The sequence below is a fragment of the Myotis daubentonii genome, chromosome 5, assembly GCF_963259705.1.
Source record: "Myotis daubentonii chromosome 5, mMyoDau2.1, whole genome shotgun sequence".
NCBI classification, from domain to species: domain Eukaryota; kingdom Metazoa; phylum Chordata; class Mammalia; order Chiroptera; family Vespertilionidae; genus Myotis; species Myotis daubentonii.
The window spans coordinates 20,233,247-20,256,729 of NC_081844.1; the positions used below are offsets into that span (position 1 = coordinate 20,233,247).

General features: G+C 58.0%; 2 protein-coding genes across 5 annotated transcripts; both read left to right on the plus strand.

Moving 5' to 3' along the window:
• Nucleotides 1-2,329: 2,329 nt before the first annotated feature.
• Nucleotides 2,330-9,885, plus strand: USHBP1 (USH1 protein network component harmonin binding protein 1). 4 transcript variants are annotated; one of them, XM_059696313.1, is made up of 12 exons: nucleotides 2,330-2,874; nucleotides 2,955-3,103; nucleotides 3,285-3,760; nucleotides 5,436-5,561; nucleotides 5,731-5,867; nucleotides 6,044-6,184; nucleotides 6,470-6,637; nucleotides 7,187-7,436; nucleotides 7,991-8,209; nucleotides 8,942-9,045; nucleotides 9,270-9,392; nucleotides 9,625-9,885. In XM_059696313.1, the coding sequence occupies exons 1-12, from the start codon at nucleotides 2,864-2,866 to the stop codon at nucleotides 9,812-9,814; spliced, it is 2,094 nt and encodes a 697-aa protein (XP_059552296.1). In that variant the 5' UTR covers nucleotides 2,330-2,863; the 3' UTR covers nucleotides 9,815-9,885. The 4 variants fall into 4 exon arrangements, with proteins under 4 accessions (XP_059552296.1, XP_059552299.1, XP_059552298.1 ...); XM_059696316.1 differs by having other exon boundaries at nucleotides 8,987-9,045; XM_059696315.1 differs by having other exon boundaries at nucleotides 3,334-3,760.
• A 3,393-nt stretch (nucleotides 9,886-13,278) lies between these two features.
• NR2F6 (nuclear receptor subfamily 2 group F member 6) lies at nucleotides 13,279-23,307 on the plus strand. The gene is made up of 4 exons (XM_059696318.1): nucleotides 13,279-14,278; nucleotides 18,054-18,148; nucleotides 20,889-21,455; nucleotides 22,555-23,307. Exons 1-4 carry the CDS (start codon nucleotides 13,998-14,000, stop codon nucleotides 22,827-22,829), a joined length of 1,218 nt encoding a protein of 405 aa, XP_059552301.1. The 5' UTR covers nucleotides 13,279-13,997; the 3' UTR covers nucleotides 22,830-23,307.
• The last annotated feature ends 176 nt before the right edge of the window (nucleotides 23,308-23,483 follow it).

Genomic DNA, 23,483 nt, shown 5'->3' on the forward strand with positions numbered 1-23,483 from the left:
TTCTCCCTCATCATTGATATTTCTCTCTCTCTCTCTCTCCCTTTCCCTTCGTCTCTGAAATCAATAAAGAAATATATTTAAAACATAAAAGAGAAACTAACTGTATTAAAGGTTACCAAAATTTAAAAAAAAAAAAGAAAGAGTGAGGATGTCAATTTCCCTGGGTACCCAAGTCAGAGAAGTACAATTTCTCTCTCTCCATAAGCAGGAAGGTCCAACCTCCTAGCATCTGTCAGTGGGACTGGGAGGATGCAGGCTACTCCAGTCTCTGCACATTTAATCCACTGCAGAAGGAAGGACAGGGTGTTTCAGGCTCAGGTTACGGCATGGCCAAAGGCCTGGGGGTGTGAGAGAGCGGAGAACCTTCCGCTGTTCGTGGAGGGGGTCATCATGGCTATAACATGGAGCCTACATGGGTGCAAGCAGCACGTACAATTTTTAAAAAATATTTTATTGATTTTTTACAGAGAGGAAGGGAGAGGAATAGAGAGCCAGAAACATCGATGAGAGAGAAACATCGATCAGCTGCCTCCTGCACACTCCCCACTGGGGATGTGCCCGCAACCAAGGCACATGCCCTCGACCAGAATCGAACCCGGGACCCTTGAGTCCACAGGCCGATACTCTATCCACTGAGCCAAACCGGTCAGGGCGCATGTACAATTTTGAAGGGCTTTGAATGCCAGGTTGAAGAGTTAAGGGCATTTAAGGAGCCGAGGAGGGAGTGTGAGCAAGGGAAGCAAATAATCAGATCTCTGTCTCTGGGGCCTGGGTGGGGAAGGGAGTGGACAGGGGTGGGGGGCTGGGCTGGCCTCAAGGTGGGACAAGAGAGGCGTGGGCTGTAATTATGGGTGAAGACAAGAAAGCCCATTAGAGGTGGGTGCAGGAAAGTGGGCAGGATGTAAAAACCATGTAGCTCTGAGGAATTCAGCATTTTGTAGGAGAAACAGCAGCTGGCAGAGGAAGCAGATGTGGACTGGTGATAGAGCACAAGGAGTGCATGTTGCGCCCGGCCGGTGTGGCTCAGTGGTTGAGCATCGACCTATGAGCTAGGAGGCCATGGTTCCATTCCCAGTCAGGGCACATGCCCGGGTTGCAGGCTCCATCCCCAGTAGGGAGTGCGAAGGAGGCAGCTGATCAGATTCTTTTTCATCATTGACGCTTCTCTCTCTCTCTCCCTCTCCCTTCCTCTCTGAAATAAAAAAAAAAGAGTGCGTGTTGTGATTCATTTCCCTGATGGTGCCTGGCCACATGCAAATTGCTTGTTAAAACTCCATGACACAAGAAAAGAGAGAGCAAGATACTGAAAACTTATTTGAAGAAATAATGACAGAAAACTTCCCCCACCTGGTGAAAGAAATAGACTTACAAGTCCAGGAAGCCCAGAGAACCCCAAACAAAAGGAATCCAAAGAGGACCACACCAAGACACATCATCATTAAAATGCCAAGAACAAAAGACAAAGAGAGAATCTTAAAAGCAGCAAAAGAAAGACAGTCAGTTACCTACAAGGAAGTACCCACACGACTGTCAGCTGATTTCTCAACAGAAACTATGCAGGCCAGAAGGGAGTGGCAAGAAATATTCAAAGTGATGAATAGCAAGAACTACAACCAAGATTACTTTATCCAGCAAAGCTATCATTCAGAATAGAAGGTCAGATAAAGAGCTTCACGGATAAGGAAAAGCTAAAGGAGTTCACCACCAACAAACCAGTACTATATGAAATGCTGAAAGGTATCCTTTAAGAAGAGGAAGAAGAAAAAGGTATTAATTGAGCACTTGTCAAGTGCTGGGCAAATAAAACAGGCAAGACTGATCGGATACCTGCTGTACCCATCCTGCAATCTAGGTGTGCGTTCTGACTGGGAATGGAACCCACAACCCTTCGCTGCACAGGATGATGCTCCAACCAACTCAGCTACCTGGCCAGAGCCAGCTCTAGTCTTTGTAAGTTCTGGCTATTTAGTGTTTTCTTGATTCTGGCAGGATTTTCGTGTGCTTCCAATAAACTTCTTCCTTTTTTCTCCTTAAAAAAAAAACACACAAAAAAACCTCTCCATGGCACTGTAGGTAAATGCTATATTTATTCCCCATTTTACACAGAAGGAAATGGAGGCTCGGAGGCAGAAGAGCCGTGGCCTTGGAGGCTGAGGTGAGGAGGGACAGACGTCTCAGGAGCTGGACACATGTCCCCTGCTGGGACTGGGGGAAGGCATTGTCCTCGAAAAGGAAACTGAACAATAACAAGTCATGTGACCAGGGGAGGGGGCTTCCTGTTTCCCGGCCCCTCCCAGGCCAGCCTGGGCAGCCCTGGCCTGAGCGGGCAGTGGCCAGTGACCCCAAGAGTGTCCAGGGACTCAGGCCTCTGACAAGGTGCTCCCGGAGGGACAGAGAAGTGGAGTGGGCTGAGGGGACCCAACCCCAGGATCGGGTCCTCTGGTTAGGGAGGGCCCTGGGGAGGAGAAAGGACTTTTTTTTTTTTAAGAAAGGACTCTTGAAGTCCTCATCCTAGGCCCAGATAGAGGAGGGAGGGGAGCACCAAGGCAGTGAAAAGTAAAGGAGGCAGAAGAGAAGGGGGCGGTCAGGGCAGCCTTGGTAGGTAGTGAGCTGTCTGTCAACAGAGGCGTTGAAACGTGCCCCATCAACATTGATTACTCAAGACTCCTTCCGGAGGGGAGAAATCAATGCCCATTTCACAGAAAGGGAAATCGAGGCTGTTATCTGCCAGGACAACAAAGGCAAGAGCTGAGATCAGGCTGTGGTTTTAGGGGGGCGGACAAGGGAGGGGTTTCAGAAGACACTGATCTGTGGACAGCAATGAGCGCCCGGGCCACACGTCCCCGAAGCCGGCGAGGGAGACATGCTCCACCTGTAAGTGTCCCTGCTCCCTGCCACAGCCAGCTCAGCGGGCCCTCTTGCTGGGAGCTCAGAGCCCTGATGGTCCTTTGCAGGGTGAGCTGGACCCCGTGGCTGAGAGTTCAGAGGAGGCCGAGGCAGCCAGCGGAAGCTCTGAGCTGGGCCCGGTGCCATCTCAGGAAAGCTGCAAGCCTGGGCTGCTGGGCCCTGAGGCAGAGGGGAGTGGGCAAGGCCCGAGGAGCAGGTAAGGCCCGCTTGGTCCGTGTCTCCCACTCCAGCTCTTTCCTCCCCAGAGCTCTGCTTGTGTCCCCTACCACCACCCCTGCTCACACGCACACCGTGGCTTCCTATCGCCTGCCGCAGCCTGATTTTTAAGGCCCTGCATAATGCACTGCCAGTGTTAACACACACCCCCTGTGTGCCAGACGCCCCAGATATCCCCATTTCCAGAAACTTCCATCGCTCACATCACAGAACTGACGAAGAGGCTGATGGGGACTCTGGCAGGGGGCTGGCCCCAGCCCTCGATGGGCCCCATGAGCCTGCAGAAGAAGCCCACCATGCCCCAGAGGCTAAGGAGGCTGTCCTCTCTGCACCTGGGCCCCCCGACGTGTTTCAGACTCTCCAGCATGCTCTGAGCTCCCTGGAGGCTGCAGCTGCCGCCTGGCGCTGCCAGCCCCTCAGCTGTCCTGGGCCAGTGGAGATGGAGGGCAGAATCCAGGGGGAACCAAGGCCCTGCCTGGAGCTGGAGGGGGCAGGGGGCTGCCAGCGGGAGGTGGCCCACCTGGCAGAAAGGAACGCCTGGCTACGTTTGGCCCTGGGCAGCCGTGAGGACGAGCTAAGCCACATGCAGGCCTCCCTGGAGGCCCTCCAGGGAGAAAAGGAGACACTGCAGAGAGAGGTGAGTGGGCATCCCTGCCTCCCAGGGCTCAATGTCTGAGGAAGGAGGCAGCCTGGCATAGGAGATGCTCAATCATTGGTTCATCGGAAAAACTTATGCAGCATTGACTGCTGAGCCCCCAAAGGCACAGGTCCCTTGCAATCTTTTCTTAAATTTTAGTTAATATATGTATATATATTTTTTATTGATTTCAGAGAGGAAGGGAGAGGGAGAGAGAGATAGAAACATCAATGATGAGAGAGAATCATTGATTGGCTACCTTCCTGCACACCCCCTACTGGGGATCAAGTCCGCAACCCAGGCATGTGCCCTGGACCAGAATCGAACCTGGGACCCTTCAGTCCGCAGGCCGACGCTCCATCCACTGAGCCAAACCAGCCAGGGCATTATTTCTTATCTTTTAAAAAAATGTTTTTATTGATTTGAGAGAGAGAGGAAAGGATAGAGGGAGAGAGAGAGAGAGAGAGAGAGAGAGAGAGAGAGAGAGAGAGATTGATTGGCTGCTTCTAGCACACATTCCGACCGGGGATCAAACCTGCAACCTGGATATGTGCTCTGACTGGAAATCAAACCAGCAACCTTTGGTGCACGGGGCAATGCTTAACCAACTACTAAACTATTTTTAATTTTTAAAAGTTTTTATTGATTTTAGAGAGGGGGGAGAAATATATAGAGAGAAACATCTATTTATTGTTACACTTATTTACACATTCATTGTTTGATTCTTGTATGTGCCCTGACTGGGGATCAAACCTTCAACATTGGTGGATTGGGACACTTTAATCAATTGGGCTACCTGGCCAGGGCTGGCTCTTGTTTTTTTTTTAAAAAAATTATTGATGCCCTAACCCAGGGGTCCTCAAACTACGGCCCACGGGCCACATGCAAATACAAATATTGTATTTGTTCCCGTTTTGTTTTTTTACTTCAAAATAAGATATGTACAGTGTGCATAGGAATTTGTTCATAGTTTTTTTTTTAAACTATAGTCCGGCCCTCCAATGGTCTGAGGGACAATGAACTGACCCCCGTTTAAAAAGTTTGAGGACCCCTGCCCTAACTGGTTTGGCTCAGTGGATAGAGCCGCCTGCGGACTAAAGGGTCCCAGGTTCGATTCCGGTCTAGGGCATGTACCTTGGTTGCGGGCACATCCCCAGTGGGGGGTGTGCAGGAGGCAGCTGATCGATGTTTCTCTCTCATTGATGTATGACTCTCTGTCTCTCTCCCTCTCTGTAAAAAATCAATAAAATATAAAAAAAATTATTGATTTTGAGAGAGAGAGAGAGGAAGGAAGAGGGAGAGAGAGAAACATTGATGTGAGAGCTGAACATCGATTGACTGCCTCCTACATGCCCCCAACCAGGAATCCAGATCAGCATCCCACACCAGCCAGGTCATTTCTTGTCTTTTTTATAATAGACATCCTAACAGGTGTGAGGTCATTCTCATTGTAGTTTTGAGAGCATTTCCCGGATAATTAGTGATGTTGAGCACCTTTCCATGTACCTGTTGGCTATCTGTACATCTAAAGAAAGAGAAGTCTTGGGTGGCTAAGTTGCCCAAGGTTATATAGTGAGGAATTTGGTGCAGTGAGTATCTGGGGCTCTTGCCACTGCCCCAAGAACAGGTGGGCATTTGGGGCCGCCAGGCCTGACATTTCCCATAACCCCGCCAGGTCCAGGAGCTGCAGGACTCCCTGCTGAGGCTGGAGCCCTTGCCGCCTCCCTCTCAAAGCCAAGTGGGTGGCTTGGGCAGCAGTTCCAGCAGCTCTGGGACTGTCAGGGAACCCTGGACCACTCAGGTGAGTGTAGGAAGCTCAAAACCACTTATTTGAGATCCTTAGGGTTTGGGGCAGTGAGACCCAAACCTGGCCATGTGATCCAACAGCTTCTGGGGCTGGAAAAGCTTAAACCCATAGTACTAGGCTCTTGATGCCAATCTGAGTGAATCAAGTCCCCTCTTGCTGGCAGGATCCCTTCTCCCTGTCTCACCCCCTGCTCCGGCGCCTCCAGAGTGATTCCAGTGCCCAGATCCTTGGGCCTCTCCCCAACCGGCCCCTTGCCCCTGAGATGCACATTGTGGAAGTTCAGATGGAGCAGCTCCGGGGGTAAGAGACACAAATGTTGAGCTCTTAAGGGCACCTGCACCTGCTTTGCTAGGATATAAACCCAAGAGTCTGGAGCTGAAATGGGGGTGAGGGTGGGGGAGGAGAATGGAAATCGATAAGGTGCTGACTGCCCTGTGAGGTCTCTCATTTTTTCTCTTCCCTGTCTTTGGAGGCAGAAGCATCGAGAAGCTCAAATGCTTTAACCGTCTGCTGTCTGCTGTGCTCCAGGGATACAAGGGCCGGTGTGAGGGCCTCAGCATGCAGCTGGGCCAGTGGGAGGCTGAGGCCACAGCACTACGTCTGGCCTTGCAATATAGGTCAGTGCATCCTTCCCATCATGTCAATGGCTGGGAAGAGAATGGGTACATTTAGAGGATGGCCCTGATCCACAAAGAGAGGCAGGACCCCTTCAGGAAAGCACTTTCTCTCACCATGAAAATTAATTAAAGACAATTTCAGTCCAAGGATGCTGAAGAGGTTCGCATGCCCTCTGGGGGTGGGGGTCAGGGAGATATGAGAGACCCAGGAGCAGGTGAAAACACCCCTTACACCGGAAAGATGGGGCTGAGTGTCCCAGAGCACTCAGAACTAATGTCCCACAGTGAGCACTGTGAGGAAGTGTACAGAGTCCTGCTCACGCTCCGGGAGGCAGACTCAGGAGCAGAAGTCCCCAGGAGTGATGTGGAGGCAGCTGAGAAGGAGGCTCAGAGGCTGCTAGCTCAAGAGGAGGCTATCATGGATGGAGAGACACTGTGGGATCCCCAGCCAAGGTACTCCTGGGAACCCCCGGAACCGGGTAAGCTAGTAAATGGGGTCCTGATTGGAGAATGGGGCTGGCTCCCAGAGCTGACCCTGGGGAGACCTGACTGGAATTGGCTGGTTGCTCCTCAACAAATTTGTCATGGAAGTTGACAGTCATGGAGGTTGATCTAGGACCCACCAGGATTGGCATGAACATCGATGCCCACTAATTATAACTGGCACGACCGCGTTTAGTCAGGTTGGCCTGCTGCCAAACAGGGCTGGCAAGCTGAGTGGTGATGTCTGTTGTGTTGGTGGGATGGTGTTCACCATGTTGGACTGAGCAGTGGTCCCCTTTGAAGTGATAGTGTTCACCATGTTGTCTCGATGGATAACGGTACCCACTGGGGTTTACATTATAGTGCACGTCATGTTAGTATGACAGTGCCCACCACAGATGGCATAGGATCCATCATGGACAGTGAGACGAAAGAGGATGGAGCCCACCAGGGTTGGCATGAAGTTAGTACAACCGTGCCTGCCGGTGTTGACAGAGGCCCCTCTTCTGTTTTCTGTAGCCCTGAGGGCAGCAGTGTGGATAGGCCCACCCTCCAGGAGGTGTCTCTCCAGCTCCGGGGCTATGTGCAGCGTCTCCAGGAGCGCCGTGCTCTGGTGAAGATTCTCCCAGAGCCTGGCCCCACCTTGGCACCCATGCCCACTCTGCCCCATGCAGAAGCCCTGGTGCAGGCCATTCTGGAGACTCAACCTGGCCCAGCCCTGCCCCGGCTGGAGAAGAGGCGCATCCAGCAGGACCTGCAGGCCACACGGGTACACATAGGCAGGGTCACTGTGTCGGTCTTTCCTGGTGGGACAAAACCCTTTGGTGAGGATGAGGGATGTGATTAGGTGACCAAGTAGCAAGGAAAAGCTCTGCTGGGCTAGAGGCAGGCTTCCTGGAGGGAGGAGAATCGGGGCTGGAGTTTTGAGGGATGAATAGGAGTTTGTCCTTTGGAATTCAGTTCCTCATAAGACTTGGAATACGGCTTTCCAAAATGCCCTTCGTATGGAAAATAAATGGGGGCAGGAGACGCCATCTGAGCTCTCTAGCCTGGTGGGAGAGACCTGAGGTTCTGGACTTGGAGAAACTCCAGACCCTTCCACTGAGCTGTTACTTGACCTTGTCGAAACTACTTGCCCTCTCTGAACTGCCATATCTACAGCTGTAGTTCTGGTGGGAGGATGATATTTCTCACCACACAAGGTCACGGTGAGGGCTTCAGTTCTTGCTTGACCAGCCCTCAGTGGGTGCCTCCCGGGACCTCAGTTTCCCCAGACGTTGACCCTAGCGGCACAGATGCTTCGCCCTCTCCTTGGTTTCTCAGGAGACCCTGGAGGACCTGATGCTGAGGCTACAGCTGGTGCGGCGGGAGAAGCGGGGTCTGGAGCTGCAGGAGGCGGCCCTCCGAGCCCAGGGCCCGGTCCACACGCTCCTGCTGGAGCAGCTGCAGTGGGAACGGGCGCAGCTTCAGACGCGCGGGGCCGCCAGCAGCGGTGGTGGCAGCAGCGGCGGGAGCAGCGGCGATGAGGAGGCCTGGTGCCAGGTGAGCGGCTCCGCTGGACCCAGGAGGGAGAGCAGTACCCTGCTGGCTGGCTGTCTCTGGCCAAGCCTCGGCTTCCATTTCAGCACAGAGAAATGAGTTGAATGGGGAACTGCAGGGTAAAGTTCACACTTTGTACTTCGGGGTCTGTTTTGGGAGGGTATGGAGCCCAATCAGTCCCAGGGGCTTCGTGTCTTCCCTTCAAACCGGCACCTCCTCATTCCCATCTCCCACGCCGACTCACCTCGCCCCTCTACCCAACAGCCCCAGCCCATGCTGCATCTCTTCCTAAATTTTGGTTCTAGCTCCCTCCCGGAATCCTCCCCCTCCCGCCCCTTTTTTGTCAGTCATGTCTGCCCTCTGCTTAAAGCCTTCAGTGGCTTACAGAACCCTCCTCTGAATCATCTCTTCCACCTCTAAGCCTTCGTACCTGCTGTGCCCCTGCCAGGAACAGGGGTCACTGCTTTATCTAGTTAAGTCCTTGACCGCCTGGAGGCCTGAGTTTAAATATCACCTCCCTCAGGAAGCCCTTCTGAACTGCCTTTAGGTGAGGTCTCGTGTTATTTACTTCCCTTGTTAGGGAGTAATTTTACCCTTATTGGGGCATCTCATGAAACGGGGAGCGCTGTGAGGGCAAAGGACTATCGCTACCAGTCTGGACATCAACATCCAGCTCGAACTCGGCACACACTTGGCCTAGGCCAATGTCAGGTCCCTCCCCTCTGCTTCCGTCAGGGCCCTGCGGTCCCTGGAGTCAGCAGGGGCAGTGATGGAGGCCAGGTGGGGCAGGTGCAGGACCCCGAGGACCTAGCTCAGGAACTGTCAGCATCACTCGCCCGGTGTGTGCCTGGGTCCTGGGCTGGGGGATGGTTGGCCTGAGAGGGTGGTGGTGGTTCCTATGAGAGAGCCGTGGCGAGGGGCGGGTTGTGTACAGCAGCGGTATCCTGGGTGTGCACCTGTGTACAGGTGTGCTCCCGTGGAAACAGTGCGGGCAGGTGGGTGGGCAGAAGGAAGACAGGATTGGCTATGGCTGTGAGCCCTTCTCTCCTCACTCCTGCACCAGGGCCCTGGGCCTGTGGGAGCAGCTGCAGTTTCTTCGGGAGGAGCTGGAACAGGTCGCTAAGAAGGGACGAGCCAGGCGTGCTCAGAGTGCCAAGCTGAACACCGACTTATGTAAGGCTCACAGGTGGGTCCCCGCCTGCCCGCGGTGATCTCAGAAGCATTCCTCCCTCTTTAAGGGCTACAGCTTCCCTCCTATAAGCTGGGCTGCACGTTCGGCCCATCCTACCCCTCCCTCGGCCCTGGTTTGTGTCAGCCCCGACTGAGTGACAACGGGATCCCAGTCAGGAAATACATAGCCCCCCGTCTTGGGCGGGGTGGGGGAACGATATCCTGGCTCAGCTCCCTCACCCCTCCAGAGCCCTGGTTCTGGCCTTCCGAGGAGCCCAACGGAAGCAGGAAGAGCAACGGAGAAAGCTGGAACAGCAGGTGACACTACTGGAGGCCAGACAGGCAGAGGAGCTGGCTGTGCTGGAAGCCACCACAAGAGTCCTGGGGAGGCCCAGGCCACCCCGCTCACCTCCCGGGCCGGGGGAGACCTTTCTGTAGGCCCTGTGCCTGGCTGTGTCTAAATGTACCAGACAGCGGTGGCAGGCCCTGTCATAAATCTCCTGGAGTGATGTCATGTGGTCTGACTGTGCATGTTGATGGGTGTTTGGCTTGGTGTGATGAGGCTACGTGGGCGTCTGGGTCCTGATGGGTTGTTAGCCAGCATTTGAAAAAGATTCGGTGTCTTCCGCCTGGCACCATGGGGCATATGAACGGGGTCAGCCAGGGTCATGCTAGAGGCAGCCTGGGCCGGGGGGGTGGGGGTGGGGGGCCAGGGGGTGGGGGGGGGCAGGGTCCCAGGGCTGGCTGGGGAGATTCAGGGGTCAATGAGGTTACATAGCCAGAGCTGAAATTCCAACTCTCGCCTGTCTCCAGGAGCCAGGGAAGGGTCCATGGTGTGTGCGTGGGGGGGGGTGGCAGGGCACACCTGCCCCTGCCCACCCCCTTAGGAGATGCTAGGTTTGGCCTGGCAAATGCTCTCGAGAGGAAGATGCTCAAGTCCCAGGACGACTGGGGCCCCCATGGTTCAGGGTGTGGAATGTTTGCTGGAAGGGCATTGCCCTCGGGGTGCAGGTTGGGGGAGGAGGAGTCAGATGCCGCTTTGGAACTTGCATGCAAAGTATGTGGCGCTAAGGCAAAGGGCTTAGAAACCTGAGCGCAGAAACTCAGGGCCTATACTGCAGGCGCTGAGGGGCTCAGAGTTGCTGCTGATGGTGAACACAAGGCCCTAGAGAACGTGGATGGCTAAATCCCAGCTCTCACCAGGCGGCTAGGGAGCTGTGGGAGGTGTTAGTGTCAGGTTAATAACAGGCATCTGATTAGCATGCATTTGCATAGGCCACACTTCCCCGCGCTTCCAACCGGGTTTGGCCGGGTTGCAAAAGGAGGGCTGGGCTGGATCCAGCCGGCTGGGATTAGTAGCCAGCTGTCCCCTCCTGGGCGCGGTAGTTGAAACCCAAAGTGGAGATTAGCCAGGTTTTCGTTCTCTGCCTGGTGCTGGGGGCGTTCCTCAGGCCTCACCTGGGCTGGTGTGTGTGTGTGGGGGGGCCGCCTCTGGGGAAAGCAAAACAGGCCTGAGGTCAGCCAGTCAGCGACCTGGCCGGCACCCGGTCCTCCTGATCCGCAGGGAGTGCTGGGGCTGCTGACCTTCAGACCCCTGAGCACTGTCTCTGGATGGAGGCAGGCTTGGAAGACAGCAGGGAAACTGAGGCGGGCAATGTCGCCTGTGCGGTGGGCAGAGGAGCCAACCTTATCAACCTTCTTGTCCTTCTCCCCACCTCCCAAGAGTCCAAGAATGACCTTAGCCCCCAGTCCCACCTGGTAGCCCGTGGGGGAGGGGGCAAAAGGAGACAAGGTCACCTGTTGGGGGGTGGGGAAGGAGTTTGCGCTGGAGGAGGGAGCAGGGGCTGGTTCCCAGGCCTCCCAGAGCGGGGTCTGGCTGTTCCCACGGGTGCCCCTGCGGCAGATGGGCCCAGACCTCTTTGTCCCCGGTCCTCAGCCGCCACAAGGTCAAATGTCACCGCGGGGCCACGGGCAGGGGTCAGGGGGGCGGATCTGGACCTCGACTACCCCCACTTGCAGGCGGGGCCCCAGGGGGTGCATGGCCAGTGGAGCTGGGCAGGGGGCAGGGCAGCCACCTGGGGTTGGACCTACTGGAGGGTCTGGGATCTGCAGCAGATCTTCTAACTTTAGTCTCCAATCCAGCCCCAGCCAGTCACTTCTGAGCCCCCCTGCCCCAGACTTGTGTCTCTCAAACCTCCATTCCCTGCCTTCTCCCTTGCCCAGCCCCACTCTGATTCCCTTTCCTGATCCTTCTCTCCCTCCCTTCTAAGTCTCCCTTTCTGAAACCCCTGATCCCCCATCAAGGATCCTGGAAGATCTAGGCCAGGGGACTGGGATCCCTGTCCTCACCCCAAATAACTAGTCAGCACCCCCACATCATTCCCAGGCAGCCCCAGAACCAAAGGGTCCTCTCTAACCACCCAGGTCCCCCTCCCCCAGCAAGGCTTACAGGGCAGAAGTCCACTCTAGTTAGACGCATGGCAAGTCCTTGCTCATGTCTAACCCTAGTCCTTCTTGCTCTCTGTACCTGTTGAAACCTTCCCCACCTTCCATCCAGCTGGACCCACCCTGGGAGGCCCAGTGTCCCAGAGCTGGAGGACTGTGCTGCCTTTCCCCGGGCCTTGGTATCCTTTTAAATGTTGCAAGATTTCTAAGCAACCCCCTCCTTCCCAGGATGCTTCTCCAGATGTTTTCTGGAGGGGGAGGGGGTGGGGGGCTTTCCCAAGAAGGGAGGGCACTGGAGCCTCAGGGACAGAGGGCACTGCTTTCCTGCCTTTATAGCCCGCACAAGCCCAGCCACATGGCCTCGTGCCTGGCTCTGGGCAGGGTAGGGCAGGGCAGGAGAAAGGCTTGGCGACTGGACCTATGGGACTCCAAGGTGAAAGGTGAAAGGAAGGGCTTTTCCAGCCGGTTAAACGTTAACAGTTAAGCCCAGGGCTAGGGGCTCCTGCTTCTCTTGCCAGAAGCAGCCTGGGAGCATTCAAAAGGTGTTTAATAAATGCTGGTTGGCCCTAGTCCAGGGTCTGGGTGGGGTTGTGGGAGGTTTTGCAGGCAGACGGCAGCTGGGAGGAGAGCTCTCCGGGAGCCTGGAAGAGACATCTGCAGTCCAGCCGGCCGCCTGGCCAAGCCCTTTCTATAAAGCACAGGGAAAAAAGGAAATTAAAGGGGAAGGGGCAGGCCCCGGTAGGGGTGGAGGGCGTTCCTGTCGCCTCTAACCTCGCGGGGCGGTGGGCGATCTGCTCCCAAAGGCCAAAAATTCTGGCGAGGGACCCTCTGACCTCGCGTCCCACCGCCACATCCCTTCCCCCTGGATATTCCGAGCACCAGGTGTTCGCCCAAGCAGAGACTGGGTGGGTGGGGGTCGGACGCGGCGACTTACTGGAAGAGGAAGCAAACACAATCCATTTTGCAACTGTGCAATGCCCCAGGGGGTACGGGTGTGAGCGCGCGCGCGTGCGCGTGTATTGCATACGGGCATGCCCCCCGGCTGCAACGGGACCCCCGTTATTGCTTATGCCGGGAATGTGGGGCTTCCGAGCGGCGCCCGGAGGGCAATGGAGCGAGGCAACCTCCAAAACAGGAGGTGGAGGGGAGGGCCGTGAAAAGGTGTCTGGGCGAGGCTGCGGCAAGGCTGAGCGCAGCTGCTGCCCGGGTTCCAGCCGCGGCCGGGCAGGGGTTAAGGCTGGAGCGGGCGAGGACGGGGCGGGGACGTGCAGGGGGAGAGGGAGGGGAAGGGTCAGGCTGAGCGGCCCGGTGCTCCGCCCTCGCCCCTCCCGCCCGCGCCGGGCGCCGCGCACGGCCACCCATGCCCTTATAAGGGCGGCTGTCGCCGGGGCAACGAGCGCCCGCCCCCAGCCCGCGGCGCGCGCCCCTGCCCCCGCCCCCGCCCCGCGCCCGCCCCGCGAATGGAACGTTGTGTGTCAAACCGGCCGCAGCGCGAGGCCGGCGCACGGGGTCGGCGGCGGCGGCGGCGGCGAGAGCGAGGCTTGGGCCCAAGCTCAGGCCCAGGCCTGGCGTGTGCGGCCGCAGCGGGGGCGGCAGCTCGGGAAGCGCCGACCCGCGGCCCCGCAGGCCCCGAGCGGCCGCCGGGGGGCCCCGGCGACCCAGGGGGCGCGGCGCCCGGCCCCGGCGCGCGCCCGCCGCCCATCCCCCTCGCCGCGGGCGGCCGCGCAACTTGCGGCCAAACTTTCCCCCCGGCCTCCTGCGCCCGGATGGCGGCCCGCTAAGTTGGCCGCCGCACCCGGCCGAGAGGCGGCCAGGCCAGAGGGCGCCCCCTGTGCAGCCCGGGCCGAGCCATGGCCCGCGCGCCCCCGCCGGGGCCCCAGGGCGGCGGGGCGCGAGTGCCCGGGGCCCCCGGCCCGCGCCTCTAGCGGGCCCCCCCCTCCCCCGGGCCCGGCCCCGCGCACGCGTGGGAAAGTTGGCCTGGAACCGGCCCGACCAGTTCCGCCCGGGCGGGCGGACCGGCCGCAGGAAGTTGCTGCAAAACTTTTTTGGGGGGTGCAGCCGGTACCCCCCGCGCGCCGGGACCGGATGCGCACCGGGTAGCGTCCCCCCCGGGCCGACAGGGGTGCTCGGCGGGAGGAGCGCGGAGGGGGCGCCCCGGCCCCGCTGCCCTGGGGCTATGGCCATGGTGACCGGCGGCTGGGGCGGCCCCGGCGGCGGCGATACGAACGGTGTGGACAAGGCGGGCGGCTACCCGCGCGCGGCCGAGGAAGACTCGGCCTCACCCCCCGGCGCCGCCAGCGACGCGGAGCCGGGCGACGAGGAGCGCCCGGGGCTGCAGGTGGACTGCGTGGTGTGCGGGGACAAGTCGAGCGGCAAGCACTACGGCGTCTTCACCTGCGAGGGCTGCAAGAGCTTCTTCAAGCGGAGCATCCGCCGCAACCTCAGCTACACCTGCCGGTGAGCCCCCTGTCCTCGCCCCGCCCCGCCGCCTGCACCCGGCCGAACCAGGCCAGGCCTGGGCCCTGACCTGCTCGGTCACCTTGGGCCTGGCGCTGACCTCCCTGGGCCTCCCCTCCCCTTCTGAGAAAAGGGCACAGCCCCCTGTCCCCCTCTCCGTTCCGTTCCTGGGATTGTGTATACAGTCGGCGCAGTATGGATGCAGTTCCTCCCATCAGGTGGTCCCCTGGCGTCTGCCGCCCCAGTTCCTCGCTCCTCCTCCGCCCCTCGCCTTTTTTTTCCGGAGAGGGGTCATCTCCGTGGGAAGAGGGACTGGGGTGCTGTAAGGGTGGGACCTTAACCCCAGGACACCCCTTGGGAATCGTCGTGCAGGGACCCCCGCGGGAATCGAACGTGGAACTTGGACTGTGCTGCTCGAAGCGTCCAGGGGCCATTGTCTGCGGCCGCAGGGATCGATACGGCGCGCCCTTGGGGTCAAATATCACTTCCAAAGTCGCTCTGGCCAAGGGAGGCCCTGACGAAAGCCAGGCCCCGGTGGCACAGGGCGGCCGCCTTCGCATGGAGGACCCTATTGTGGGGGAACTGGGCCGGCCTCTCAGTGGGCACCCGCCCTGGGCTCACCCTGGACCTTGGGTCACCGGAAACCGCCGCTGGAGGAGGGGAGGATGGGGAGGGCGGCTGGATTTGACCGCACCTCTGCTGCTCCGCCCCAGCAGCCTGGGGTGGGATGAGACCTGGGGCTCCTGGAAAATCCCTGACACTTCGGTGGCCCCACTTGGGGCAGGGGGTTGGGGGTGGGGGTGTATGTTTCTGAGAAGGCCTGGGCTGTGCTGGGTTGGAGTCTCCATTGAGGGGCTTCGCCCAGCCGGGGTCCCCTTCCCACCACTCTTGGGTGAACCTTTTTCCCACTCCATTGATCAGTCCCTACTCTGAGCCTACATGAACATGCCTGGGCTCTGCAGAACCAGTAAGGGGAGCCCCACTTCCCATATGCACAAAACTGAGGCTCAGAAAGGTCCTGGGGTCGGTTCTGGATCACCCCAGGAGAGACCCTGCCCCAGTTGGGGCTTAGTAAGGTGAACGATGGGGTGGGGAAGGAAGGGTGGCCAAGTTAGGGTCAGGGCCCTCCCAGGAGAGGCTACTGGGTGGGTCCCTGGGCACCTGGAGTTTGGCCCCAGGTTTGGGGTCAGGGCTTGTCTGGCGTGGCCGTGTGTGTGTGTGTGTGTGTGTGTGTGTGTGTGTGTGTGTGTGTGTGTGTGAGAGAGAGAGAGAGAGAGAGAGAGAGAGAGAGAGAGAGAGAGAGAGAGAGAGAGCGCGCGAGCTGGCTTCCTCCCTCCTCCAGTGCTAACTGGGCCACCAGACTGGCCTCATTCTTACTGCTGGAATAACTGCCTGCTTTCTGGCCAGGTCTTTGGGGAGGGCAAAGGAGGGGCTCAGGCGGTTTTGAGGTCCCAGAGGTTCCCTGAGGGTGGGAGCACCAAGGCTGAGGAGAGGAGGCATTCTTAGGGCCTGACAGGTCCTTTGGAAGCTCAGGGCTGTGTCACCAGGTGAAGTCACTGCCCTTCAGTAAAGTTTCCTCAGGGCCCATCCTGGGTAGTGTGATGCCAGCCCCCTAGGAGAGACTCTAGCTCCATGTCCAGCCCTCTCCCTGTCTGATGGAGGGAGTGAGATGCAGAAGCACCCGGCCTGTGGAGTCGGGGCTGGGCCAAAGGGAGAGATAGGTCTGGGGTCCCAGGAGGGAACAAGGGGCTCTGGCTGAGGGTCAGGGAGGGCTCCCTGGAGGAGGGCAGCGGGATGGGCCTTAAAGCAGGAGGGGTTTGGTCCAGGCAGACTCGCAGTGGCAGGTTGGGGGAGCATTGTTGTAAGATGAGACCACCCAGGCATGGGAGAGAAGTAAGAGCTGAGTGGGCCTGAAATGCAGGACTGAGGGCCACAGGGGGCAGTGGAGGGTGTGAGCAAGGGAGGGCTCTAATCAAATTGAACTGGAAGCCAGAAGTCCAGGGAGGAAGCTCAGTTGGGCCCCGGTTGAGCCAAGCATGTGCTTGTTAGGTGGATCATTGAACTTTCTGTTTCCCCATCTGGAGGACCGGGAAAGCTGTCCTGACTCCAGAGCTGGGGAAGTTGAAGCAGAAGGTTCCAGGCCTCCCCTGAGGTCAGGGCCCTGAGCTGGGCCCCTGCCTGCCTGCCCACCCACCCTAGGCTTGGCTGTTTCCAGCCGGCTGCCCCCAGCCTGCTGCCTAGGACCCTCCCACTGCCTGCCTGCTGGGCTTTGTTCTGGTTCTGCCTGAGCTCCCTCCGCCCCAGCAGGGCCTCCTCCTGGGGGCTGGGGCTGTTTAGGGGCAGAGGCCTGAGCTCAGAGGCTGCCACTTGCAGGATCCAGGCTCTCGGAGGCTCTCCAGAGCCTCAGCTCTCCTAAAGCTGCTATTGGCACTTCCTGCTGGGGCCTGGGGGCAGGGGCCTGACACCTCCCCCAGAGCCCCTCAGACAGCCCCACCCACCTGACCCAGTGCATTTCATGTGGAGCTGGCCTCTGGCCTCCTGTTTCCAAATGAGGAAACGGGCTTGGTGGAGAAGTTGCTGCAGGAGGGTCAGGGCTGCATGTTCAACTGAGAGGTGTTAGATTTTTAACTTTAGTAAGTGTTTTACTCTGATTTTTCTCTGGATGAACTTCTTGGTGCTCAGCTGGAAGCTCAGGGGTATCTGCCCCAGGTCTGGGCTCAGAGAGCCCTGGGACCAGGGTGGAGTTATAGAGGGGCAAGGGCCCAGGGGAAGAGATGCTGGGGACATATGAAGGACAAGCTCCTGAATCCTCTTGCTTGGGGTTGACTCTGCCTCACAGGGCCCGGCCACCTGTCCCATCCCTGGGAGAGGCAACAAGGATCCCTGAGGGCCACCAGAAAGAAGTTTCTTGGGCTCAGGAGTTGGAAGGTGTTTCCAAAGGAAGAGACACGGATGTGGGGTCTTAAAGCAGGACAGGAGTTCGTTCGTTCATTCATTCATTCATTCATTCATTGGTGGTGGCCTTGTGCAGGGTGATCATGCCGGGGCCCCACAGTGCTGTGACCCCATAGAGGACTGGCTCTGGCCTGGCCTGGCCTCTACTGTTCGTCAGCTCGCTGACCTTGTACCTTCTCTGCTCTTGCAGTGCCCCTGGGACAAAACCGCACCCCTTGGTGTGTCAGTGGCTACATAAAATGAAACTGTTTAGGCCTCCGTATTTTCACATTTCCAACCTTTTGCTCTCCTTGCACTCTCCATTCACCTGGGGAACTATTCATCCTTCAAAACCCAGTTCCAATAAACCCTCCCTGGTGTGCTAATCTACTTTGCCATAGACTCCTATTCATCTGTCACCACCCACCCCCAATTGTCCTTTCCTTTCCTTTTTTATAACTTGATTTCAGTGAAGAAGGGAGAGGGAGAGAGAGATAGAAACATCAATGATGAGAGAGAATCATTGATTGGCTGCCTCCTGCACCCACACTGGGGATCGAACCCGCAACCTGGGCATGTGCCCTGACCAGGAATCGAATCATGACCTCCTGGTTCATAGGTCAAAACTCAACCACTGAGCCACGCCAGCCGGGCTGTCCTTTCCTCTTTGTAGACCTGCAGGCGTAACCTTGGTGCCCCTTTGGGGCTACCTACCCAGCCTGGGGTGGGTGGAGTACCAGGGTTTCCCAGGTGCAGCCTTCAGAGTTGGCTCAGAGGGCAGCTTTAGGAGCTGGATGTGGGTGTCACAGGGACCCACATGGTGACCTCTGCATGCCCACAGGTCTAATCGTGACTGCCAGATCGACCAGCATCACCGGAACCAGTGCCAATACTGCCGCCTCAAGAAGTGCTTCCGGGTGGGCATGAGGAAGGAGGGTGAGTCTGCTGGGGCGGGGCAGACAGAGGGTAGACAAATGGCCTGCCCTCATTCCCTCTCTTGGGGTCTGGTGCCTGCTAATCTCGTTACCACCCATCTGAGATCCCATGGGTCTCAGTTGGGCCCAGGGCTTGAGGAATCCAATTACCCGTGGCTGCCTTGTGGCTGTGCAGGAGCTGGGGCTGCAAGGGATGCCCTGACGGGCCCATGTTAGGACTGTTCTCCAGCCTCCCTGGCCTCAGAGGCAGGTACTCTGGCCCTGACACCTCAGCGACCTCCCTGCCCCTGTCCCCTAGCCTGGCCACCTCTTCCTGAACAAGGACATATTTTTTTATTTGACTTTCTCTCCCTCCCACTCCACCCTGCGTTATGTTTGCCCAAGGCAGGAACTTGTCTGATTAAGTCAAAGGGCAGCCTGTCCTTCCGCCTGACCCCTGGCCCTGGGAGCCAGAGGGAGGCCCAGCCTTTTGTCTCTGCCCTGGGGACTTGGGTAGATATATGCTGGCAGTTGGCCTAGAACTCCACCCTTAGAATTGAAGTGGAATGCTGAGACTTCCACCAGGAGCCCGGGGGCTCTAGAACAGATCTGACCCCATGCTGGGTGTCATGTTTCTGCCTGGACTCTCAGGGGCCAGGCCAGCAGTTCTTCCCTGCATTGAAATGGAATTTTTCCTGGTCTAAAGTTGGTTTCTTCTCTGCCGGGCTTCTAGAAGAAGCTAGGAATGGCTGCTCAAACTATGTCTCTTAAACCATCTGATTAGTCCCTTTGGTCCTTTTAAGTTTGAGGTGACTGTCCTGCCTCCTTCCCCACCTGGATTTGCCTCCACTTGTCCATTTGACTTAAAACCCCTCGGTTCTTCAAATCAGGGCTTCAGATCTCCCATCTCAGGAGTGGATACCGTCATAACTGCAGCTCATGTCCCAAGCACAGTCCTGCCTCGGCCTTTGCATGGGCCCTTCCTTCTGCCTGGCATGCTTTCCCCCCAGACACCTGCCTGGCTTCCTCCCTCCCTTCCGTTAAGGTTTGCTTAAATAGCACCTCCTCAGAGAAGCCTTCCTGTCTGCCCCTCATCCTCCTCCTTGGTTTCACACCATTTACCTCGCTCTGCAATTTACCTGCTCCCTTACTAGAATGTCCCCTCTCTGAGGAGGAAGACTTCTGTCTTGTTTGTGACACATCCCCACTGCTTATAGACCAGGCCCTGGAACACAAAAGGTGCTCAGTAAATGGTTCTTGTCTTGAATTACTATTCACTTAGCCCTTACTATGTGCCAAGTGCCGTCCTAAGCCCGTTAGATAGATTCTTACGTAACTCAGTGATTGGTGTCATCATCTTTATTATCTCCTCAATCTTACAGAGGGGGAAACCGAGCAGAGCAGGGAGGTGGGCCGTTTGCCAGGGTATGAGAGCAGTAGAGTTATGGTTTAGGCTCGAACCCACACATTCTGGGCCGAATGAGGAGGAAGACTGGGGAAAAGATGCTCAGGAAATGGGAACAGCAATTGCAAAGGCCCTCAGGTGGGAACATGGTCAAGGGAATAGTGGGGGTGGGGTTTAGAACTGAGTGAGCAAAGGGGGAAGGAGAAGGTCCCCAACCTCTGAGGGCAGAGCATGGCTCATCCCAAGCCTTCACACTCCCCCTTACCCATTTCGTCATTCCTCCCCCATCTGCTTATGCCCCTGGCTCCCACCCATGTCCCCGCCCCATCTGCTCCATGGCAGGTTGACCAGAAGTTCATGGAGGTGGCAAGACAGCACCTGCCAACTCAGTAAAGCCCAGTCTCTGCCTGGCACCCAGGCCAGTCTGCCGCTCTTCCCACCTCCCTGGTCACTGGGGACACTGGCTGAGGCCAGCAGTGAGTCCTCTACCTCCTCCCCGTCAAGACTGCTGATGGCAGCTCATGTTTATTGTGCACCTACTTCTGTCTAAGATTCCATTCTCAGCACTGGGGCAGCTGCAGTGACCCACACAGACAGATCCTCTTGGGGGCCATGACCTGGGACGCGGGGCTGGGAGCTAGAGAAATGATCCCATCTCCATAGGAGAGATCACTTGCTTTAGGGACAAGTTGGCCAGGGTCCCAAGGCCTAGGAAAATACCCCCTCCCTGGCCCCGTTTTCAGCTCTGGGACTCCCATGATTGACAGGGACATGATTGACAGGTCAAGCCTCCCTGGCTGCTGACTGGAGTTCACATAGACCAGTGGGAGAGGGCCAGGCATGCCTGAAATTCGCCCTCACCCAGTGGTCCCATTCCCACCCAGGAAGTTCCCCCCACCATGGTCCTCCTCTGTAGGAAGTTGGGTGGGGTTGGGGGCTCAGGCTGGAGGCACAGGGCAGAGTGGGGGAGCGGGGTGGGGGGTGGCTGCAGGATGGAACCCCTGGCCTCCCAATAAGCTGTGTGCCCATGGGGTGGGGTTTTAGGGAAAGGCTAGGTGTGGGGGCTTTTAGAGGGGAGGGGCTGAGTAACCCTCTGATCACTTTGTATTTTCCCCTTTATTTCTCCCTACCTGCCCCCACGATTCTCTGGATATCCGCTTCCCCCCTATTCCATCCTCCTCCTTCCTGGCACCTCTCCCCCCCTCTCTACCCTCCCCATGTTCCTTCACACTCCCCCTTACCATTTTCATCATTCCTCCCCCACCTCCTCACCCCTCATCCCTTCTCCCCTCTCCTGTCTCTCCATCTCCTGGCTGCCCTCTCCCCGCCCTTCTGCCCATCTCTGTCCCCCTCGCAGCGGTTCAGCGTGGCCGCATCCCGCACTCTCTGCCTGGCGCTGTGGCCGCCTCCTCAGGCAGCCCCCCGGGCTCAGTGTTGGCTGCTGCGGTGGCAGGCGGGGACCTCTTCCCGGGGCAGCCGGTGTCGGAGCTGATCGCGCAGTTGCTGCGTGCGGAGCCCTACCCCGCAGCGGCGGGGCGCTTTGGCGGAGGCGGCGGCTCCTCGGGCGCCGTGCTGGGAATCGACAACGTGTGTGAGCTGGCGGCGCGGCTGCTGTTCAGCACCGTGGAGTGGGCGCGCCACGCGCCCTTCTTCCCCGACCTGCCCGTCGCCGACCAGGTGGCGCTGCTGCGCCTGAGCTGGAGCGAGCTGTTCGTGCTGAACGCCGCGCAGGCCGCGCTGCCCCTGCACACGGCGCCGCTGCTGGCCGCCGCTGGTCTGCACGCCGCACCCATGGCCGCCGAACGCGCCGTGGCCTTCATGGATCAGGTGCGCGCCTTCCAGGAGCAGGTGGACAAGCTGGGCCGCCTGCAGGTGGACTCCGCAGAATATGGCTGCCTCAAGGCCATTGCGCTGTTCACACCTGGTAAGATGCGCTCCAAAGGGGGGGGCGGGGCCGGGGGACTCTTTGGGGGTGGGGGTGACCCTTCACTCTCTGATGCCCTGCCTGCTAGGCTGTGGCCTGCACCTGCTGTGAGTGCTAAATGGGGCGGTGGAGGAGGTGATATAGGTGGTGTGGCGCCCTGATGCCCCAACCCCAGATCCCAGGTCTCCCTAAGAACTCTGACTCTGGTCCCCAGACCCCAGGCTGGGTCTGAACTGGTTCCACAGCCTCTCTTCCTGATTTTTGGGCTCCCTGAGACACCCCCCTCTCCCACTCTCCATCCCTTCATCAAAGAGGCGGGGTGGGTGGGGAGGCCCCTGACATCTGATTCTGGCCCCTCCTCCCTGATTTCTGTGACCCCAGACCTGACCCAGAGTCCCCAACCCGGTAGTAGGGCAGCCTCCAGGGCTGACTGGATTGGGAAGGGGTGTGGCTTTGAGGTCCTTCCCATTGAGGAGGGGCAAGGCTGTCCTAATACTCCCCTGCCAGGAGTGACCATCCAGCTGCCAAAGCACTACCTAATTCGAGGGACTGTTGGCACAGCTGCCTCTGTAACCAGGAAGCATCCAGACCCACTGTGTGTTTTTTTGGGGCCAGGGATGCAGGAACCAGACCTAGGCCATTCGGGGAGGTGGCATCCATGTGAAATACACAACTTTGCCTTCCTTCTTTCCCTAGAAGACTCTACCCCCACCTTCAAGGGGCCCATCTAGACAATGTCACATTCACTCAAGCCCCAGCCCCCTCTGGGGCGTGCCTTCCTCCCCACGGCCCCTTCCCAGCCCCCTCTTTCCCTTGATTAGAACTTGTCTCCCTGACGAGGCCTCAGTTGGGGTCCCATCCACCCTTGAGGTATCATTGCCTGCACCCTTGTGTTACTGTCCTCGGATGAGGCTACCTCCGTATCTTTTGAGAGCCAACACTGCCTTAGATACTCCCATTTGTGACCCAGTCCCTATCTCTCACCCCCTGAATGCTCCTCTCCCTCCATATCCACATCCCCAATGGTGCCCCCCATCACCCCTGGGGCCCTGTGTCCTGCCATATCCTACCCCACCTGACCTTGCCCTTGTCCTTCCAGATGCCTGTGGCCTTTCAGATCCAGCGCACGTGGAGAGCCTACAGGAGAAGGCACAGGTGGCCCTCACTGAGTACGTGCGGGCCCAGTACCCGTCCCAACCCCAGCGCTTCGGGCGCCTGCTGCTGCGGCTCCCCGCCCTGCGTGCCGTCCCTGCCTCCCTCATCTCCCAGCTGTTCTTCATGCGTCTAGTGGGCAAGACGCCCATTGAGACGCTGATTCGAGACATGCTGCTGTCTGGAAGTACCTTCAACTGGCCCTATGGCTCAGGCCAGTGACTGGACAGGACCCGGGGCACCGTGGCCGGGTCTGCAGACCTCAAGGGATGTGGCTGCTCGAGCCTCAGGGGGATTCCCCAGACAGAGGACTCCAGCCTCTCTCCTCAGACTCCTATTTTTTAAAGACTGTGAAATGTTTGTCTTTTCTGTTTTTTAAATGATCATGAAACCAAAAAGTGACTGATTGTCCAGGCTCTGGCCTATCCTCCACAGAACCTCCTGGCCAAGAGGGGGGAGGAACTGAGGTTCTAATCCCGGGACAGTCTTGTCCCTCAGGGCCTCAGGCATGAACTGGTGGGATGGTGGGGTTGGTTCCCTACTGACGGGCAGAGGCCTGGTGTTGACTGGAGGGGCAGCCGTAGCCAGGAAGGAGTTGCGTGCACCCGGTGGCTTCTTCTGGACACGTGATCCGCGTTGGACACTACATGGTGAATGAATCAAGGCCAATAATAAAGGCATTTCCTACCTGCAAACAAAATTTGTCATTTCCCCCCCCCCCACTGCCCCCCTGTTGATTTTAGAAAGAGTGGAAGGGAAAGAGGGAAGGAAGAGGGGAGGGAGGGAGAAACATGCATGTGATCCATTGGTTGCCTCCCACATGCACCCCAACTGGGGCTGGGGATTGAACCTGCAACCCAGGTACATGCCCTTGAC

Bases quoted from the DNA above. Each gene is read 5' to 3' on its own strand.
- USHBP1 (XM_059696313.1), top strand. The intron at 8,210-8,941 runs GTGAGCGGCTCC...TGCTTCCGTCAG, and splicing joins ATGAGGAGGCCTGGTGCCAG to GGCCCTGCGGTCCCTGGAGT. The intron at 9,046-9,269 runs GTGTGTGCCTGG...CTCCTGCACCAG, and splicing joins CTGTCAGCATCACTCGCCCG to GGCCCTGGGCCTGTGGGAGC.
- NR2F6 (XM_059696318.1), top strand. From the start codon at position 13,998: ATGGCCATGGTGACCGGCGGCTGGGGCGGCCCCGGCGGCGGCGATACG. The intron at 14,279-18,053 runs GTGAGCCCCCTG...GCATGCCCACAG, and splicing joins AACCTCAGCTACACCTGCCG to GTCTAATCGTGACTGCCAGA. The intron at 18,149-20,888 runs GTGAGTCTGCTG...TCCCCCTCGCAG, and splicing joins GGTGGGCATGAGGAAGGAGG to CGGTTCAGCGTGGCCGCATC.